Below are 19,909 nucleotides of genomic sequence, written 5' to 3' on the forward strand. Positions count from 1 at the left end.
AGTCAACACAACACACACACCCTGGGGTGAGTCGACACAACACACACACCCTGGGGTGAGTCAGCACAACACACACACCCTGGGGTGAGTCGACACAACACACACACCCTGGGGTGAGTCGACACAACACACACACCCTGGGGTGAGTCGACACAACACACACACCCTGGGGTGAGTCGACACAACACACACACCCTGGGGTGAGTCGACACAACACACACACCCTGGGGTGAGTCGACACAACACACACACCCTGGGGTGAGTCGACAATATACAGGCAGTCAAGCACGTAGCGATATACGTCGTAAACCGATTCAAAGGCCAGATCTTCCAGTGGGTTTCCCCAGGCTTATACAGAAACGGAAATAAAAGCCTGCGTATAAGGGGTAGGGTTGTCCCGGTCCGATCACGTGATTGGAAAATCGGGGCCAATCGCGTCATTTTCAAATGATTGGAATCAGATCGGGAGCAAAGGGCCGATTCATACTCCTATTTTAGAGCCGAATAAAAGTTGGTTCGGCTGTGACGTCATTTGGCTCTGTAGAGCCTACAATGTGACGTCATTTGGCTCTGTAGAGCCTACAATGTGACGTCATTTGGCTCTGTAGAGCCTACAATGTGACGTCATTTGGCTCTGTAGAGCCTACAATGTGAGGTTCGGGGGGGGGGGGGGGGGGTACCGTCCTAAAGTCGGCTCTTCGGTGCTACTGAACATTTCTGACGAGCCAAAATCATTTCGGCTCTACAGCGCCAAAATAGCGGTAAAATAGGAGTATGAATCGGCCCTTGATGTTTATGCAAGAAAACAGCAAATCTGTGCCTGGTTTGCTGGGACCAAATGACCACAAATGACCATATTTATTACGTCATCATTAAGAGCTAGTCATACACATACACACCACGTACTCTGGTCCCAGCAGATCAGGCACAATTTGCTATTTTATTTTTACTGATTATGTATATAGTATACGTATGACTAGCTCTAAATGATGACGTAAGAAATATATATAGTATATATATAGTATATAGGCATATACTATATACGTATACATATATACTCTATACTCTATACTAGGGATGGGTCCGATTAATCGATTAATCGATTATCGTTGATAGGACCCGAAATCGATTATGAAAATTAATAATCGATAATCGTTTTTTTTTATTTTTTTTTATTTTTTTTTTTCTTATTTTTTTTTTAATGAAAATCTGTTGGAAAGGCAATATTGTCATCCAAACAGGACAGGGCTATAGGCCTACCAAAGTGTGCCTGGGATGTGTCTGTGTAGCTGCATGACTGAGAGGAGTGTGAGTGGAGATTGATTCCAATCAAGATACAGGTTTGGAGGATTTAGCACGTGTTGGGAATTTACCTAATCAGGCCTAGGCTGGGGTTGCTATGGTGATCAATTGGATCAACAGTTGTCCAGGGACCACCAGTGGTCCTCATTTAAAAGATGGAGTTAGTAACCAAATGGACCCTTATTAACTCTCAAGAGTTACAATTATTATTAATCAACTACATCAGGGGTTCCCAAACTTTTTTGACTTAGGTACCCCTTGGGGGGAAGATTTTTATTTATTTGTAGGGTTCATAAAAAAAAATTAAAAACAGAAAATTATTTAAAAAAAAAAAAAAAAAGAAAAAAGACCCCCCCCCCCAAAATTCGATTAATCGATTAATCGTTAATATTGAATTATACAAATCGACACATTTTGGACACATTTACACATCCCTACTCTATACTGTATAAAGTGTGTAGTTGTAAGTTGATTAGCGGTATACTGTGGTTACTTTGCGCCAAAAACCGTGACAGCTGTTCCGCCATTTGATGTTTATGCAAGAAAACAGCAAATCTGTGCCTGGTTTGCTGGGACCAAATGACCACAAATGACCATATTTCTTACGTCATACGTATACTATATACATAATCAGTAAAAATAAAATAGCAAATTGTGCCTGATCTGCTGGGACCAGAGTACGTGGTGTGTATATGTATGACTAGCTCTAAATGATGACGTAAGTAATATATATATAGTATATATATAGTATATCGGCATATACTATATACGTATACATATATACTTTATACTCTATACTGTATAAAGTGTGTAGTTGTAAATTGATTAGCGGTATACTGTGGTTACTTTGCGCCAAAAACCGTGACAGCTGTTCCGCCATTTGATGTTTATGCAAGAAAACAGCAAATCTGTGCCTGTGTTGCTGGAGCAAATAACCACAAATGACCATATTTCTTACGTCATCATTTAGAGCTAGTCATACACATACACACCACGTACTCTGGTCCCAGCAGATCAGGCACAATTTGCTATTTTATTTTTACTGATTATGTATATAGTATACGTATGACTAGCTCTAAATTATGACGTAAGAGATATGGTCATTTGTGGTCGTTTGGTCCAGCAACACAGGCACAGATTTGTTGTTTTTCTGCATAAACGTCGAATGGCGGGACAGCTGTCACGACGAAGGTGACCGGGCGTAAACATTACTTGCGCGCTCTGCTTGCGCAAGTAACTAGATCGGGACCTCCGTAGTATACCGGGGCTACAAGGCATAAACGGGGCCCTCTATTCTACCATGAAGTCATGGCTGCTCCTCCCACATTATTATTATCATTATAATTATGTCTGCTCCTCCCACAGGGCACGCTGGTGTCCCAGATGGACTCTGGCTTCAGTGAGAAGTCAAGCCAGCATGCAGCGATGGTGACGGGATCCAGGGTGAGTCTCACACTCTGTCACACACTCTATCACTAAACCAGGGTGAGTCTCACTATGTCACACACTCTATCACTAAACCAGGGTGAGTCTCACTATGTCACACACTCTATCACTAAACCAGGGTGAGTCTCACTATGTCACACACTCTATCACTAAACCAGGGTGAGTCTCACTATGTCACACACTCTATCACTAAACCAGGGTGAGTCTCACTATGTCACACAATCTATCACTAATCCAGGGTGAGTCTCACACAGGGGGGCAGTCAGACAGATATTTAACCAGGGGGGCAGTCAGACAGATATTTAACCAGGGGGGCAGTCAGACAGATATTTAACCAGGGGGGCAGTCAGACAGATATTTAACCAGGGGGGCAGTCAGACAGATATTTAACCAGGGGGGCAGTCAGACAGATATTTAACCAGGGGGGCAGTCAGACAGATATTTAACCAGGGGGGCAGTCAGACAGATATTTAACCAGGGGGGCAGTCAGACAGATGTTTAACCAGGGGGGCAGTCAGACAGATGTTTAACCAGGGGGGCAGTCAGACAGATATTTAACCAGGGGGGCAGTCAGACAGATATTTAACCAGGGGGGCAGTCAGACAGATATTTAACCAGGGGGGCAGTCAGACAGATATTTAACCAGGGGGGCAGTCAGACAGATATTTAACCAGGGGGGCAGTCAGACAGATATTTAACCAGGGGGGGCAGTCAGACAGATATTTAACCAGGGGGGCAGTCAGACAGATATTTAACCAGGGGGGCAGTCAGACAGATATTTAACCAGGGGGGCAGTCAGACAGATATTTAACCAGGGGGGCAGTCAGACAGATATTTAACCAGGGGGGCAGTCAGACAGATATTTAACCAGGGGGGCAGTCAGACAGATATTTAACCAGGGGGGCAGTCAGACAGATATTTAACCAGGGGGGCAGTCAGACAGATGTTTAACCAGTTGGGGCAGTCAGACAGATATTTAACCAGGGGGGCAGTCAGACAGATATTTAACCAGGGGGGCAGTCAGACAGATATTTAACCAGGGGGGCAGTCAGACAGATATTTAACCAGGGGGGCAGTCAGACAGATATTTAACCAGGGGGGCAGTCAGACAGATATTTAACCAGGGGGGCAGTCAGACAGATATTTAACCAGGGGGGCAGTCAGACAGATATTTAACCAGGGGGGCAGTCAGACAGATATTTAACCAGGGGGGCAGTCAGACAGATATTTAACCAGGGGGGCAGTCAGACAGATATTTAACCAGGGGGGCAGTCAGACAGATATTTAACCCTCTAACACCCGCATTAATTTCTACTTGCAAAAAATAGATTTCAACCTTACTACTACTTTGTACTACTAGGACTGACACTAAAACATATGTTAAAAAAAATAAAAAAATAAAGTTTGATGGAAAATTTATAATAATTATATAATAATTATATAATAATATAAAAAAATCATAATTTACATTTGGGGGATATCTTTCACAATAATGAATAAAACATGTTCTAGACATTCTAATGATCACAAAAAAACATATATTACAATTATTTTACCTACTTTTATTAGGGTAAAGGTCAAAAGTCTTAGGTTAAAAAATGTTCAAAATCGCACAGAGTCCAGACATTTTTAATTTGTGTGAATTTCAGCCTCTGTGGGGGGTATTTATATGCAAATATCATGACCAATGTCATTGAAATGGCATTGCAATGAACATCACTGATGACATTTAGGTGAAAAAAGAACAGAAAAAAATTATAATAATTTAGTAATTAAATTAAATAAAATTGTTGCTAAAAAGCAACGCTGGGTGTTAGAGGGTTAACCAGGGGGGCAGTCAGACAGATATTTAACCAGGGGGGCAGTCAGACAGATATTTAACCAGGGGGGCAGTCAGACAGATGTTTAACCAGTTGGGGCAGTCAGACAGATATTTAACCAGGGGGGCAGTCAGACAGATATTTAACCAGCGGGGCAGTCGGACAGATATTTAACCAGGGGGGCAGTCGGACAGATATTTAACCAGGGGGGCAGTCAGGCAGATATTTAACCAGGGGGGCAGTCAGACAGATATTTAACCAGGGGGGCAGTCAGACAGATATTTAACCAGGGGGGCAGTCAGACAGATATTTAACCAGGGGGGCAGTCAGACAGATATTTAACCAGGGGGGCAGTCAGACAGATATTTAACCAGGGGGGCAGTCAGACAGATATTTAACCAGGGGGGCAGTCAGACAGATATTTAACCAGGGGGGCAGTCAGACAGATATTTAACCAGGGGGGCAGTCAGACAGATATTTAACCAGGGGGGCAGTCAGACAGATGTTTAACCAGTTGGGGCAGTCAGACAGATATTTAACCAGGGGGGCAGTCAGACAGATATTTAACCAGGGGGGCAGTCAGACAGATATTTAACCAGGGGGGCAGTCAGACAGATATTTAACCAGGGGGGCAGTCAGACAGATATTTAACCAGGGGGGCAGTCAGACAGATATTTAACCAGGGGGGCAGTCAGACAGATATTTAACCAGGGGGGCAGTCAGACAGATATTTAACCAGGGGGGGCAGTCAGACAGATATTTAACCAGGGGGGCAGTCAGACAGATATTTAACCAGGGGGGCAGTCAGACAGATATTTAACCAGGGGGGCAGTCAGACAGATATTTAACCAGGGGGGCAGTCAGACAGATATTTAACCAGGGGGGCAGTCAGACAGATATTTAACCAGGGGGGCAGTCAGACAGATATTTAACCAGGGGGGCAGTCAGACAGATATTTAACCAGGGGGGCAGTCAGACAGATATTTAACCAGGGGGGCAGTCAGACAGATATTTAACCAGGGGGGCAGTCAGACAGATATTTAACCAGGGGGGCAGTCAGACAGATATTTAACCAGGGGGGCAGTCAGACAGATGTTTAACCAGTTGGGGCAGTCAGACAGATGTTTAACCAGTTGGGGCAGTCAGACAGATATTTAACCAGGGGGGCAGTCAGGCAGATATTTAACCAGGGGGGCAGTCAGACAGATATTTAACCAGGGGGGCAGTCAGACAGATATTTAACCAGGGGGGCAGTCAGACAGATATTTAACCAGGGGGGCAGTCAGACAGATATTTAACCAGGGGGGCAGTCAGACAGATATTTAACCAGGGGGGCAGTCAGACAGATATTTAACCAGGGGGGCAGTCAGACAGATATTTAACCAGGGGGGGCAGTCAGACAGATATTTAACCAGGGGGGCAGTCAGACAGATATTTAACCAGGGGGGCAGTCAGACAGATATTTAACCAGGGGGGCAGTCAGACAGATATTTAACCAGGGGGGCAGTCAGACAGATATTTAACCAGGGGGGCAGTCAGACAGATATTTAACCAGGGGGGCAGTCAGACAGATATTTAACCAGGGGGGCAGTCAGACAGATATTTAACCAGGGGGGGCAGTCAGACAGATATTTAACCAGGGGGGCAGTCAGACAGATATTTAACCAGGGGGGCAGTCAGACAGATATTTAACCAGGGGGGCAGTCAGACAGATATTTAACCAGGGGGGCAGTCAGACAGATATTTAACCAGGGGGGCAGTCAGACAGATATTTAACCAGCGGGGCAGTCAGACAGATATTTAACCAGGGGGGCAGTCGGACAGATATTTAACCAGGGGGGCAGTCAGGCAGATATTTAACCAGGGGGGCAGTCAGACAGATATTTAACCAGGGGGGCAGTCAGACAGATATTTAACCAGGGGGGCAGTCAGACAGATATTTAACCAGGGGGGCAGTCAGACAGATATTTAACCAGGGGGGCAGTCAGACAGATATTTAACCAGGGGGGCAGTCAGACAGATATTTAACCAGGGGGGCAGTCAGACAGATATTTAACCAGGGGGGCAGTCAGACAGATATTTAACCAGGGGGGCAGTCAGACAGATATTTAACCAGGGGGGCAGTCAGACAGATATTTAACCAGGGGGGCAGTCAGACAGATATTTAACCAGGGGGGCAGTCAGACAGATATTTAACCAGGGGGGCAGTCAGACAGATATTTAACCAGGGGGGCAGTCAGACAGATATTTAACCAGGGGGGCAGTCAGACAGATGTTTAACCAGTTGGGGCAGTCAGACAGATATTTAACCAGGGGGGCAGTCAGACAGATATTTAACCAGGGGGGCAGTCAGACAGATATTTAACCAGGGGGGCAGTCAGACAGATATTTAACCAGCAGGGCAGTCAGACAGATATTTAACCAGGGGGGCAGTCGGACAGATATTTAACCAGGGGGGCAGTCAGGCAGATATTTAACCAGGGGGGCAGTCAGACAGATATTTAACCAGGGGGGCAGTCAGACAGATATTTAACCAGGGGGGCAGTCAGACAGATATTTAACCAGGGGGGCAGTCAGACAGATATTTAACCAGGGGGGCAGTCAGACAGATATTTAACCAGGGGGGCAGTCAGACAGATATTTAACCAGGGGGGCAGTCAGACAGATATTTAACCAGGGGGGCAGTCAGACAGATATTTAACCAGGGGGGCAGTCAGACAGATATTTAACCAGGGGGGCAGTCAGACAGATATTTAACCAGGGGGGCAGTCAGACAGATGTTTAACCAGTTGGGGCAGTCAGACAGATGTTTAACCAGTTGGGGCAGTCAGACAGATATTTAACCAGGGGGGCAGTCAGACAGATATTTAACCAGGGGGGCAGTCAGACAGATATTTAACCAGGGGGGCAGTCAGACAGATATTTAACCAGGGGGGCAGTCAGACAGATATTTAACCAGGGGGGCAGTCAGACAGATATTTAACCAGGGGGGCAGTCAGACAGATATTTAACCAGGGGGGCAGTCAGACAGATATTTAACCAGGGGGGCAGTCAGACAGATATTTAACCAGGGGGGCAGTCAGACAGATATTTAACCAGCGGGGCAGTCAGACAGATATTTAACCAGGGGGGCAGTCGGACAGATATTTAACCAGGGGGGCAGTCAGGCAGATATTTAACCAGGGGGGCAGTCAGACAGATATTTAACCAGGGGGGCAGTCAGACAGATATTTAACCAGGGGGGCAGTCAGACAGATATTTTGTGAAGCCACTAAGGAAATCGGGATTTCCTGAAAGTTCATATAATGGCCTGTTGTGGCGCTGTCATTGGGTCCAAAAAAACCCATAGCTCCATAGAAGTCCATGTATTTGGGCCCAACTTCACCTAGACTGTATTACCTTAATAAACATGGTCATGAATACTTTCTGCTTCCAGTCACTAGTTTAAAGTCTCATTTCTCATGTCATAATATTCATTTTGGTAAATTATGGTCCCATTTATAAAAATAAATGCCCATAAAGTTGCGTATGTTCTGAGGGGCGTGGCTACCGTTACAGTCTATGATCGGGAGCCACCCCCCCCCCCCACTCGAGTCAAAATAAAAACCAACTAAGAAGAAGGGGGGAAGTCCCGCCTCGTTGTCTGGGCAGCCAATGGGCCAGCTGGGCCCAAACGGATCTAGAAAGATGGCGACTTACAGTGCAGGAATAACAGGCTTCATTTTACGTCCATGTTAGACCCGGGGAACGCTTTGTCCATATTCTTTACAGTCTATGGTCTCAGACTGTCACACAATCCATCACTAATCCAGGCTGACAAATTAGAAATGAGCTGGAGATGATGAGGACCGTACTTTACTGTGATTGGATGATACCGTACGGGGCTATACTGTGATTGGATGATGCTGCACCGGGCTCTCCTGTGATTGGATGATACCGTACGGGGCTCTCCTGTGATTGGATGATACCATACAGGGCTCTCCTGTGATTGGGTGATGACCGTACGGGGCTCTCCTGTGATTGGATGATACCGTACTGGGCTATACTGTGATTGGATGATACCATACAGGGCTATACTGTGATTGGGTGATGACCGTACGGGGCTCTCCTGTGATTGGATGATACCGTACTGGGCTATACTGTGATTGGGTGATGACCGTACCGGGCTCTCCTGTGATTGGATGTGATGTGTCTTATTTCAGGGTGAATGGGGCCCACGGGGACCCCCCGGCCAGTCAGGATCTCAGGTACGTTTTGACATTATAATTATGCTGTATTATTATTATTATTATTATTATGCCATAATTCCCGAACCTGTACTCTCTCGTGGTGCACTCATACTGTACTTTAGAACGACAACGTCTGACCTCTATGTTTGACCCCCTCCCCTCCCTCCCTTCCCTCCCCCCCCCCCCCCCCCCCTCCCCTCCCCCCCCCCCCCCCCCCCCCCCTGGGTGCTTATAGGGTCCTTCCGGAGGACAAGGAATTCCAGGAGACGCCGGAGAGCCAGGACCGTTGGTGAGACACTTTGATACGACCTATAATAACTGGGAACAAGACTACTCGCCCCGTTTCTGTTTTCCTCCCAGAATTTTTCCCCAGTGAGCGGTTGGTGGGAGAGGCTGGACAGCAGACGGCTGGACTTTGAATTTCTCTAAACTATAAACTTTAACTATAAACTAAGTACAAATATAATTTATGAAAAGCTACTACAGTGAAGTCTGTTCACAGAAGTTGTTGTAGGATATATGTGGGGATTATTTGACGAGGTACCATTTGAGGGGGCAAAACCTTACATTATACTAAATAATACTAAATTGTTTATAGGGTCAATATAAGTCAAATAATATAGCCTTTCCACAGGAGTATATTTTCATATTTTTCCAAAAAGAATACAAACAGCCAATAGCATATTACAAAGTTATCCCCCTCACTGGGGAAAACTCCGGGAGGAAAACGGGCACGCACCGGGGTGAGTCTTCCGGTATTCTAATAACTAAGCCATGCTTTCCCCCCCCCCCCCCCCCCCCCCGGCTGTAGCAATGAACACGCACTGTAAACACGCACTGTAAACACACACTGTAAACACACGTATTAATATTTGTCTCCTTATTCTCTCTTTCATGTGGACAATGTTAAAATGTGTGTGCGCGCCAGTGGTCATCATTCAGAATATATATGAGTTATCTGATAGCTGATTGGTTGTGTGTCTGTGTATCTGATAGCTGATTGGTTGTGTGTTCTGTGTATCTGATAGCTGATTGGTTGTGTATCTGTGTATCTGATAGCTGATTGGTTGTGTGTTCTGTGTATCTGATAGCTGATTGGTTGTGTGTTCTGTGTATCTGATAGCTGATTGGTTGTGTATCTGTGTATCTGATAGCTGATTGGTTGTGTGTTCTGTGTATCTGATAGCTGATTGGTTGTGTGTCTGTGTATCTGATAGCTGATTGGTTGTGTGTCTGTGTATCCGATAGCTGATTGGTTGTGTGTCTGTGTATCCGATATAGCTGATTGGTTGTGTGTTCTGTGTATCTGATAGCTGATTGGTTGTGTGTCTACAGGGAGGTGGGGGTCACAGAGGACCCGAAGGGCCTCCTGGAAAAGCCGGACCTGATGTGAGTAAAAAAAAAAAACTTTATACATGACTTTATACAGACACCACGTGTGCGTGTGTGTGTGTGTGTGTGTGTGTGTGTGTGTGTGTGTGTGTGTGTGTGTGTGTGTGTGTGCGTGCGTGTGTTTCTTGTTTATAAGATAGATAGATAGATTCTGTTACTGAAATGCTCCTAAAGTTAAAATACTAAAATTTACAACAAAAAAATCACACCTGTGTGAACTGAGTGGTGCAACTCACCTCCTCTCCTCTCTCTCTCTCTCTCTCTCTCTCTCTCTCTCTCTCTCTCTCTCTCTCTGCATGTAGCCTCATCCTTCTCTCTCTCTCTCTCTCTCTCTCTCTCTGCATGTAGCCTCATCCTTCTCTCTCTCTCTCTCTCTCTCTCTCTCTCTCTCTCTCTCTCTCTCTCTCTCTGCATGTAGCCTCATCCTTCTCTCTCTCTCTCTCTCTCTCTCTCTCTCTCTGCATGTAGCCTCATCCTTCTCTCTCTCTCTCTCTCTCTCTCTCTCTCTCTCTCTCTGGCACAACAGCGCCCCTACTGGTAGTCAGTCATACTGGTGCTCGTGAACACGTAGGTGAACACGGGCATTGCTGTTCTTTGGAGTGGTTTGCACCGCTCAAAAAAACACCACTAATAAACTCAATTATAATGAGACGAGATAGTGATATTGACAGTGAGAGAGAGACACAGGAAAGACTGGAGAGAATCCCCCCCCCCACCGCGCCCCAAACACACAAGAAGACTTCTCTTTCGTTCTACTGGATCTCTTGTCCGCTAACAGTCCCTCCGTAACATTTTAGTCTAGTCTTTATTTATTAAACTAAATTGTCAGAATGTTTAGTCTTAGTCTTAGTCATCACATCCGTTTCTTTATGTTGCTTTCATTTCGTTTTCGTCAACGAACGTTTTTCGTCGTAGTATTAGTCGACGAAATCACCGCCGTTTGCCTCAGTTGATATCGATCGTTCTTCTTCTCACATTGTGTTATGATGAATTGAACATGGTGGACCCTCTCGTAAACAAGTGTAATGCTTATAGTCTATTGGGTCGTCCACTCACAGTTGACGCTCCACACGTCCCAGACTCTTCTCCCTTCTCTAAAACACCCTGGACAACGCTCCACACGTCCCAGACTCTTCTCCCTTCTCTAAAACACCCTGGACAACGCTCCACACGTCCCAAACTCTGCTCCCTTCTCTAAAACACCCTGGACAACGCTCCACACGTCCCAGACTCTTCTCCCTTCTCTAAAACACCCTGGACAACGCTCCACACGTCCCAGACTCTTCTCCCTTACAATTTACAATTTAGGCATTTAGCAGACGCTCTTAATCCAGAGCGACTTACATTTAGGCAAGAACAAAAGCATGGGAATACATCACATAAAAGCATTTATCATGAAACATGCGTAAGCTAAGAAGGTAACAGTGGAATATCTATATGATGAAACTATACATACACTATACATAATAAACTATACATATTCACTACTATGCTATACATATGTACTATGGCGTGCTATGACTATATACAATACAATTATAGTGCTGTCTACATAACATGCTATAAGTCTGTGTCAAATGCTATCTAAGCCAACAGAAATGCTATCTAAGGGGTTAGGGTAAGTGCTATGGGCCATGATGGAGTCTGAAAAGGTGGGTTTTCAGGCTACGGCGGAAGATTGGGAGTGATGCTGCAGTTCTGACTGCAATGGGAAACTGGAAGTACCCTCACTAAAAACGCCGGGACAACGCTCCACACGTCCCAAACTCTTCTCCCTTCTGGCTCCAAAACTGTGGAATGCACTTTCCATTGCAGTCAGAACTGCAGCATCACTCCCAATCTTCCGCCGTAGCCTGAAAACCCACCTTTTCAGACTCCATCATGGCCCATAGCACTTACCCCACCCCCTTAGATAGCATTTCTGTAGACTTAGATAGCATCTGATACAGACTTATAGCATGTTATGTAGACAGCACTATAATTGCATTGTATATAGTCATAGCACGCCATAGTACATAATTATGTATAGCATAGTAGTATATATATATATATATATATATAGTTTATATGTATAGTCTCATAATATAGATATTCCACTGTTACTTTCTTAGCTTACGCATGTTTCTTGATAAATGTTTTTATGTGATGTATTCCCATGCTTTTGTTCTTGCTTAATGTAAGTCGCTCTGGATTAAGAGCGTCTGCTAAATGCCTAAATTGTAAATTGTAAATTGACTTGTTTTTGTATGAAGTTGTGCTTGAAATGTATACTGTAATTCTGCAAACTGTTAATAATCAATCAATCAATCAATCAATCAATCAATCAATCAATCAATCAATCAATGTGTTTTGTTGTTGCGGTTCAGGGAGGTCCGGGGCCCTCCGGGGCACAAGGAGATGCAGGATACCAAGGATCAGCGGTAACCATGACAACCCTAAATTCATAAATGTCACATCTGCTATGATTAATATCCCATTCTGTACAGTACAGGAACCCCTTTTGGTGTTAGCATCATGCTATGCTTTAGCTATTGAAAAATAGCAGATCTACAAGCTCGTAGCGCGCCACTCGGTGGCGCGCTATGAGCTTGTAGGTCTGCTATTTTTGAAAAATCGTTAAAAAAAAAGTGGCGCAAATCTTTGAATATATAAATTCTTTCAAAGTGAATGTTTTTTAACTCGGGTCTAAATGGGTTGAATTATTATCACGTTATCACATAATATCGTTACTGTCGGGGAAAACCTCTTATTCCATATTATTCTAAAGGTTGATTCTACAAATGTCTTCTAAAACATGACAGTTTTCTGAAAAGCCTATGTTTCTATACAGTAAAGCCTATGTTTCTTCTGGGGCGGCGGTGGCTCAGGGGTAGAGTGCCTGGATGGTAACCGTAAGGTTGCCAGTTCGAACCCGGGCTCCCCCAGAGTTACTGTCGAAGTGTCCTTGAGCAAAGACACTGAACCCCTAATTGCTCCCGATGTGCTAGTTGGTGCCTTGCATGGTTTCCGTTTCGGTGTATGAATGTGTGTGTGAATGGGTGAATGTAATGCACAGTCTATGTAAAGGTGTATGAATGGGTGAATGTAATGCACAGTCTATGTAAAGCGCCTTGGATAAAGGCGCTATATAAATGCACCATTTACCATTCACCATTTATACAGTAAAGCCTATGTTTCTATACAGTAAAGCCTATATGTTTCTATACAGTACATCTGCTCTATTATTAATATTATTATTATTATAGTTTCTATACAGTCTATGGATTGTTTTCTGTGTCGTTGCCCTCAGGGCGCACGAGGATTCCCTGGACTTCCGGGTCACCCAGGACTGAAAGGTCATAAGGTATGTATGTCTGCACAGCCAATGCTAATACAATATGTTAATGCTTACTCCACCCCCTTAGATAGCATCTGATACAGACTTATAGCATGTTATGTAGACAGCACTATAATTGCATTGTATGTAGTCATAGCATATGTATAGTATAGCATAGTATAGTATATAATTATGTATAGTTTCATTATATAGATATTCCACTGTTACGTTCTTAGCTTACGCATGTTTCATGATAAATGTTTTTATGTGATTGTATTCCCATGATTTTTTGTTCTTGCTTAATGTAAGTCGCTCTGGATTAAGAGCGTCTGATAAATGCCTACATTGTAAATTGTAAAGTGTAAATTGTAATGCGTATAATGGTGAAATAAAAGTAACCACAAGTTTTCCTTAAGTCAAAATATCAATACTGCAAAGTAGAAATACTAAGTAAGTAAATGTCCGGAATAAAAAAATGTACGTGAGTGAAAGTATTGTGAAATGTACTTTAAAGTATATGAAAAATAAAAGTAGGCTACTAATTATGCAGATTTCAATGAGGCAGATTGGCTATTTTCAAATGTCTAAAATGTCTAGGGCTGAAGTACGGTAGTTAAATGTCTAGGGCTGAAGTACGGTAGTTAAATGTCTAGGGCTGAAGTACGGTAGTTAAATGTCTAGGGCTGAAGTACGGTAGTTAAATGTCTATAGGGCTGAAGTACGGTAGTTAAATGTCTAGGGCTGAAATACGGTAGTTAAATGTCTAGGGCTGAAGTACGGTAGTTAAATGTCTATAGGGCTGAAGTACGGTAGTTAAATGTCTATAGGGCTGAAGTACGGTAGTTAAATGTCTATAGGGCTGAAGTACGGTAGTTAAATGTCTATAGGGCTGAAGTACGGTAGTTAAATGTCTATAGGGCTGAAGTACGGTAGTTAAATGTCTATAGGGCTGAAGTACGGTAGTTAAATGTCTATAGGGCTGAAGTACGGTAGTTAAATGTCTAGGGCTGAAGTACGGTAGTTAAATGTCTATAGGGCTGAAGTACGGTAGTTAAATGTCTATAGGGCTGAAGTACGGTAGTTAAATGTCTAGGGCTGAAGTACGGTAGTTAAATGTCTATAGGGCTGAAGTACGGTAGTTAAATGTCTAGGGCTGAAATACGGTAGTTAAATGTCTATAGGGCTGAAATACGGTAGTTAAATGTCTATAGGGCTGAAGTACGGTAGTTAAATGTCTATAGGGCTGAAATACGGTAGTTAAATGTCTATAGGGCTGAAATACGGTAGTTAAATGTCTATAGGGCTGAAATACGGTAGTTAAATGTCTATAGGGCTGAAGTACGGTAGTTAAATGTCTATAGGGCTGAAGTACGGTAGTTAAATGTCTAGGGCTGAAATACGGTAGTTAAATGTCTATAGGGCTGAAGTACGGTAGTTAAATGTCTAGGGCTGAAGTACGGTAGTTAAATGTCTAGGGCTGAAGTACGGTATAGTTAAATGTCTAGGGCTGAAGTACGGTAGTTAAATGTCTAGGGCTGAAGTACGGTAGTTAAATGTCTAGGGCTGAAGTACGGTAGTTAAATGTCTATAGGGCTGAAGTACGGTAGTTAAATGTCTAGGGCTGAAGTACGGTAGTTAAATGTCTAGGGCTGAAGTACGGTAGTTAAATGTCTAGGGCTGAAGTACGGTAGTTAAATGTCTAGGGCTGAAGTACGGTAGTTAAATGTCTAGGGCTGAAGTACGGTATAGTTAAATGTCTAGGGCTGAAGTACGGTAGTTAAATGTCTATAGGGCTGAAGTACGGTAGTTAAATGTCTAGGGCTGAAGTACGGTAGTTAAATGTCTAGGGGCTGAAGTACGGTAGTTAAATGTCTAGGGCTGAAGTACGGTAGTTAAATGTCTGGGGCTGAAGTACGGTAGTTAAATGTCTATAGGGCTGAAGTACGGTATAGTTAAATGTCTAGGGCTGAAGTACGGTAGTTAAATGTCTAGGGCTGAAGTACGGTAGTTAAATGTCTATAGGGCTGAAGTACGGTATAGTTAAATGTCTATAGGGCTGAAGTACGGTAGTTAAATGTCTATAGGGCTGAAGTACGGTAGGTAAATGTCTAGGGCTGAAGTACGGTAGTTAAATGTCTATAGGGCTGAAGTACGGTAGTTAAATGTCTAGGGCTGAAGTACGGTAGTTAAATGTCTAGGGCTGAAGTACGGTAGTTAAATGTATAGGGCTGAAGTACGGTAGTTAAATGTCTAGGGCTGAAGTACGGTAGTTAAATGTCTAGGGGCTGAAGTACGGTAGTTAAATGTCTAGGGCTGAAGTACGGTAGTTAAATGTCTAGGGCTGAAGTACGGTAGTTAAATGTCTATAGGGCTGAAGTACGGTAGTTAAATGTCTAGGGCTGAAGTACGGTAGTTAAATGTCTATAGGGCTGAAGTACGGTAGTTAAATGTCTATAGGGCTGAAGTACGGTAGTTAAATGTCTAGGGCTGAAGTACGGTAGTTAAATGTCTATAGGGCTGAAGTACGGTAGTTAAATGTCTAGGGCTGAAGTACGGTAGTTAAATGTCTAGGGCTGAAGTACGGTAGTTAAATGTCTAGGGCTGAAGTACGGTAGTTAAATGTCTATAGGGCTGAAGTACGGTAGTTAAATGTCTAGGGCTGAAGTACGGTAGTTAAATGTCTATAGGGCTGAAGTACGGTAGTTAAATGTCTAGGGCTGAAGTACGGTAGTTAAATGTCTAGGGCTGAAGTACGGTAGTTAAATGTCTAGGGCTGAAGTACGGTAGTTAAATGTCTATAGGGCTGAAGTACGGTAGTTAAATGTCTAGGGCTGAAGTACGGTAGTTAAATGTCTAGGGCTGAAGTACGGTAGTTAAATGTCTAGGGCTGAAGTACGGTAGTTAAATGTCTAGGGCTGAAGTACGGTAGTTAAATGTCTATAGGGCTGAAGTACGGTAGTTAAATGTCTAGGGCTGAAGTACGGTAGTTAAATGTCTATAGGGCTGAAGTACGGTAGTTAAATGTCTATAGGGCTGAAATACGGTAGTTAAATGTCTAGGGCTGAAGTACGGTAGTTAAATGTCTATAGGGCTGAAATACGGTAGTTAAATGTCTATAGGGCTGAAGTACGGTAGTTAAATGTCTATAGGGCTGAAGTACGGTAGTTAAATGTCTATAGGGCTGAAGTACGGTAGTTAAATGTCTAGGGCTGAAGTACGGTAGTTAAATGTCTATAGGGCTGAAGTACGGTAGTTAAATGTCTAGGGCTGAAGTACGGTAGTTAAATGTCTAGGGGCTGAAGTACGGTAGTTAAATGTCTATAGGGCTGAAGTACGGTATAGTTAAATGTCTAGGGCTGAAGTACGGTAGTTAAATGTCTAGGGCTGAAGTACGGTAGTTAAATGTCTAGGGCTGAAGTACGGTAGTTAAATGTCTAGGGGCTGAAGTACGGTAGTTAAATGTCTATAGGGCTGAAGTACGGTATAGTTAAATGTCTATAGGGCTGAAGTACGGTAGTTAAATGTCTAGGGCTGAAGTACGGTATAGTTAAATGTCTATAGGGCTGAAGTACGGTAGTTAAATGTCTAGGGCTGAAGTACGGTAGTTAAATGTCTATAGGGCTGAAGTACGGTAGTTAAATGTCTAGGGCTGAAGTACGGTAGTTAAATGTATAGGGCTGAAGTACGGTAGTTAAATGTCTAGGGCTGAAGTACGGTAGTTAAATGTCTAGGGCTGAAGTACGGTAGTTAAATGTCTATAGGGCTGAAGTACGGTATAGTTAAATGTCTAGGGGCTGAAGTACGGTATAGTTAAATGTCTATAGGGCTGAAGTACGGTAGTTAAATGTCTAGGGCTGAAGTACGGTAGTTAAATGTATAGGGCTGAAGTACGGTAGTTAAATGTCTAGGGCTGAAGTACGGTAGTTAAATGTCTAGGGCTGAAGTACGGTAGTTAAATGTCTATAGGGCTGAAGTACGGTATAGTTAAATGTCTAGGGGCTGAAGTACGGTAGTTAAATGTCTAGGGCTGAAGTACGGTAGTTAAATGTCTAGGGCTGAAGTACGGTAGTTAAATGTCTATAGGGCTGAAGTACGGTATAGTTAAATGTCTAGGGCTGAAGTACGGTAGTTAAATGTCTAGGGCTGAAGTACGGTAGTTAAATGTCTATAGGGCTGAAGTACGGTATAGTTAAATGTCTATAGGGCTGTTGTACGGTAGTTAAATGTCTATAGGGCTGAAGTACGGTAGTTAAATGTCTAGGGCTGAAGTACGGTAGTTAAATGTCTAGGGCTGAAGTACGGTATAGTTAAATGTCTATAGGGCTGAAGTACGGTAGTTAAATGTCTAGGGCTGAAGTACGGTAGTTAAATGTATAGGGCTGAAGTACGGTAGTTAAATGTCTAGGGCTGAAGTACGGTAGTTAAATGTCTAGGGCTGAAGTACGGTAGTTAAATGTCTATAGGGCTGAAGTACGGTATAGTTAAATGTCTAGGGGCTGAAGTACGGTATAGTTAAATGTCTATAGGGCTGAAGTACGGTAGTTAAATGTCTAGGGCTGAAGTACGGTAGTTAAATGTATAGGGCTGAAGTACGGTAGTTAAATGTCTAGGGCTGAAGTACGGTAGTTAAATGTCTAGGGCTGAAGTACGGTAGTTAAATGTCTATAGGGCTGAAGTACGGTATAGTTAAATGTCTAGGGGCTGAAGTACGGTAGTTAAATGTCTAGGGCTGAAGTACGGTAGTTAAATGTCTAGGGCTGAAGTACGGTAGTTAAATGTCTATAGGGCTGAAGTACGGTATAGTTAAATGTCTAGGGCTGAAGTACGGTAGTTAAATGTCTAGGGCTGAAGTACGGTAGTTAAATGTCTATAGGGCTGAAGTACGGTATAGTTAAATGTCTATAGGGCTGAAGTACGGTAGTTAAATGTCTATAGGGCTGAAGTACGGTAGTTAAATGTCTAGGGCTGAAGTACGGTATAGTTAAATGTCTATAGGGCTGAAGTACGGTAGTTAAATGTCTATAGGGCTGAAGTACGGTAGTTAAATGTCTAGGGCTGAAGTACGGTAGTTAAATGTCTAGGGCTGAAGTACGGTAGTTAAATGTCTAGGGCTGAAGTACGGTAGTTAAATGTCTAGGGCTGAAGTACGGTATAGTTAAATGTCTAGGGCTGAAGTACGGTAGTTAAATGTCTATAGGGCTGAAGTACGGTAGTTAAATGTCTAGGGCTGAAGTACGGTAGTTAAATGTCTAGGGCTGAAGTACGGTAGTTAAATGTCTAGGGCTGAAGTACGGTAGTTAAATGTCTATAGGGCTGAAGTACGGTATAGTTAAATGTCTAGGGCTGAAGTACGGTAGTTAAATGTCTAGGGCTGAAGTACGGTATAGTTAAATGTCTAGGGCTGAAGTACGGTAGTTAAATGTCTAGGGCTGAAGTACGGTAGTTAAATGTCTATAGGGCTGAAGTACGGTAGTTAAATGTCTAGGGCTGAAGTACGGTAGTTAAATGTCTATAGGGCTGAAGTACGGTAGTTAAATGTCTATAGGGCTGAAGTACGGTAGTTAAATGTCTATAGGGCTGAAGTACGGTAGTTAAATGTCTATAGGGCTGAAGTACGGTAGTTAAATGTCTAGGGCTGAAGTACGGTAGTTAAATGTCTATAGGGCTGAAGTACGGTAGTTAAATGTCTAGGGCTGAAGTACGGTAGTTAAATGTCTAGGGCTGAAGTACGGTAGTTAAATGTCTAGGGCTGAAGTACGGTAGTTAAATGTCTAGGGCTGAAGTACGGTAGTTAAATGTCTAGGGCTGAAGTACGGTAGTTAAATGTCTATAGGGCTGAAGTACGGTAGTTAAATGTCTATAGGGCTGAAGTACGGTAGTTAAATGTCTAGGGCTGAAGTACGGTAGTTAAATGTCTATAGGGCTGAAGTACGGTAGTTAAATGTCTAGGGCTGAAGTACGGTAGTTAAATGTCTATAGGGCTGAAGTACGGTAGTTAAATGTCTATAGGGCTGAAGTACGGTAGTTAAATGTCTAGGGCTGAAGTACGGTAGTTAAATGTCTAGGGCTGAAGTACGGTAGTTAAATGTCTAGGGCTGAAGTACGGTAGTTAAATGTCTATAGGGCTGAAGTACGGTAGTTAAATGTCTAGGGCTGAAGTACGGTAGTTAAATGTCTATAGGGCTGAAGTACGGTAGTTAAATGTCTATAGGGCTGAAGTACGGTAGTTAAATGTCTATAGGGCTGAAGTACGGTAGTTAAATGTCTATAGGGCTGAAGTACGGTAGTTAAATGTCTATAGGGCTGAAGTACGGTAGTTAAATGACTAGGGCTGAAGTACGGTAGTTAAATGTCTAGGGCTGAAGTACGGTAGTTAAATGTCTATAGGGCTGAAGTACGGTAGT

At 43.3% G+C, this 19,909-nt stretch overlaps 1 protein-coding gene across 1 annotated transcript in view; it reads left to right on the forward strand.

The window, feature by feature from the left end:
* The window catches only part of LOC310854246 (uncharacterized protein), a 109,376-nt gene that overhangs the window by 40,300 nt on the left and 49,167 nt on the right, over positions 1-19,909 (forward strand). Inside the window, exons 9-14 of the mRNA XM_083758821.1 lie at positions 2,668-2,745; positions 8,771-8,815; positions 9,033-9,086; positions 10,133-10,186; positions 12,556-12,609; positions 13,479-13,532. Coding sequence (XP_083614947.1) covers positions 2,668-2,745; positions 8,771-8,815; positions 9,033-9,086; positions 10,133-10,186; positions 12,556-12,609; positions 13,479-13,532 — 339 coding nt within the window. The remainder of the gene's footprint in view (positions 1-2,667; positions 2,746-8,770; positions 8,816-9,032; positions 9,087-10,132; positions 10,187-12,555; positions 12,610-13,478; positions 13,533-19,909) is intronic.

The sequence above is a fragment of the Protomyctophum parallelum genome, assembly GCF_964188405.1.
Source record: "Protomyctophum parallelum genome assembly, chromosome: 23".
In the NCBI taxonomy this organism is placed as follows: Eukaryota; Metazoa; Chordata; class Actinopteri; order Myctophiformes; family Myctophidae; genus Protomyctophum; species Protomyctophum parallelum.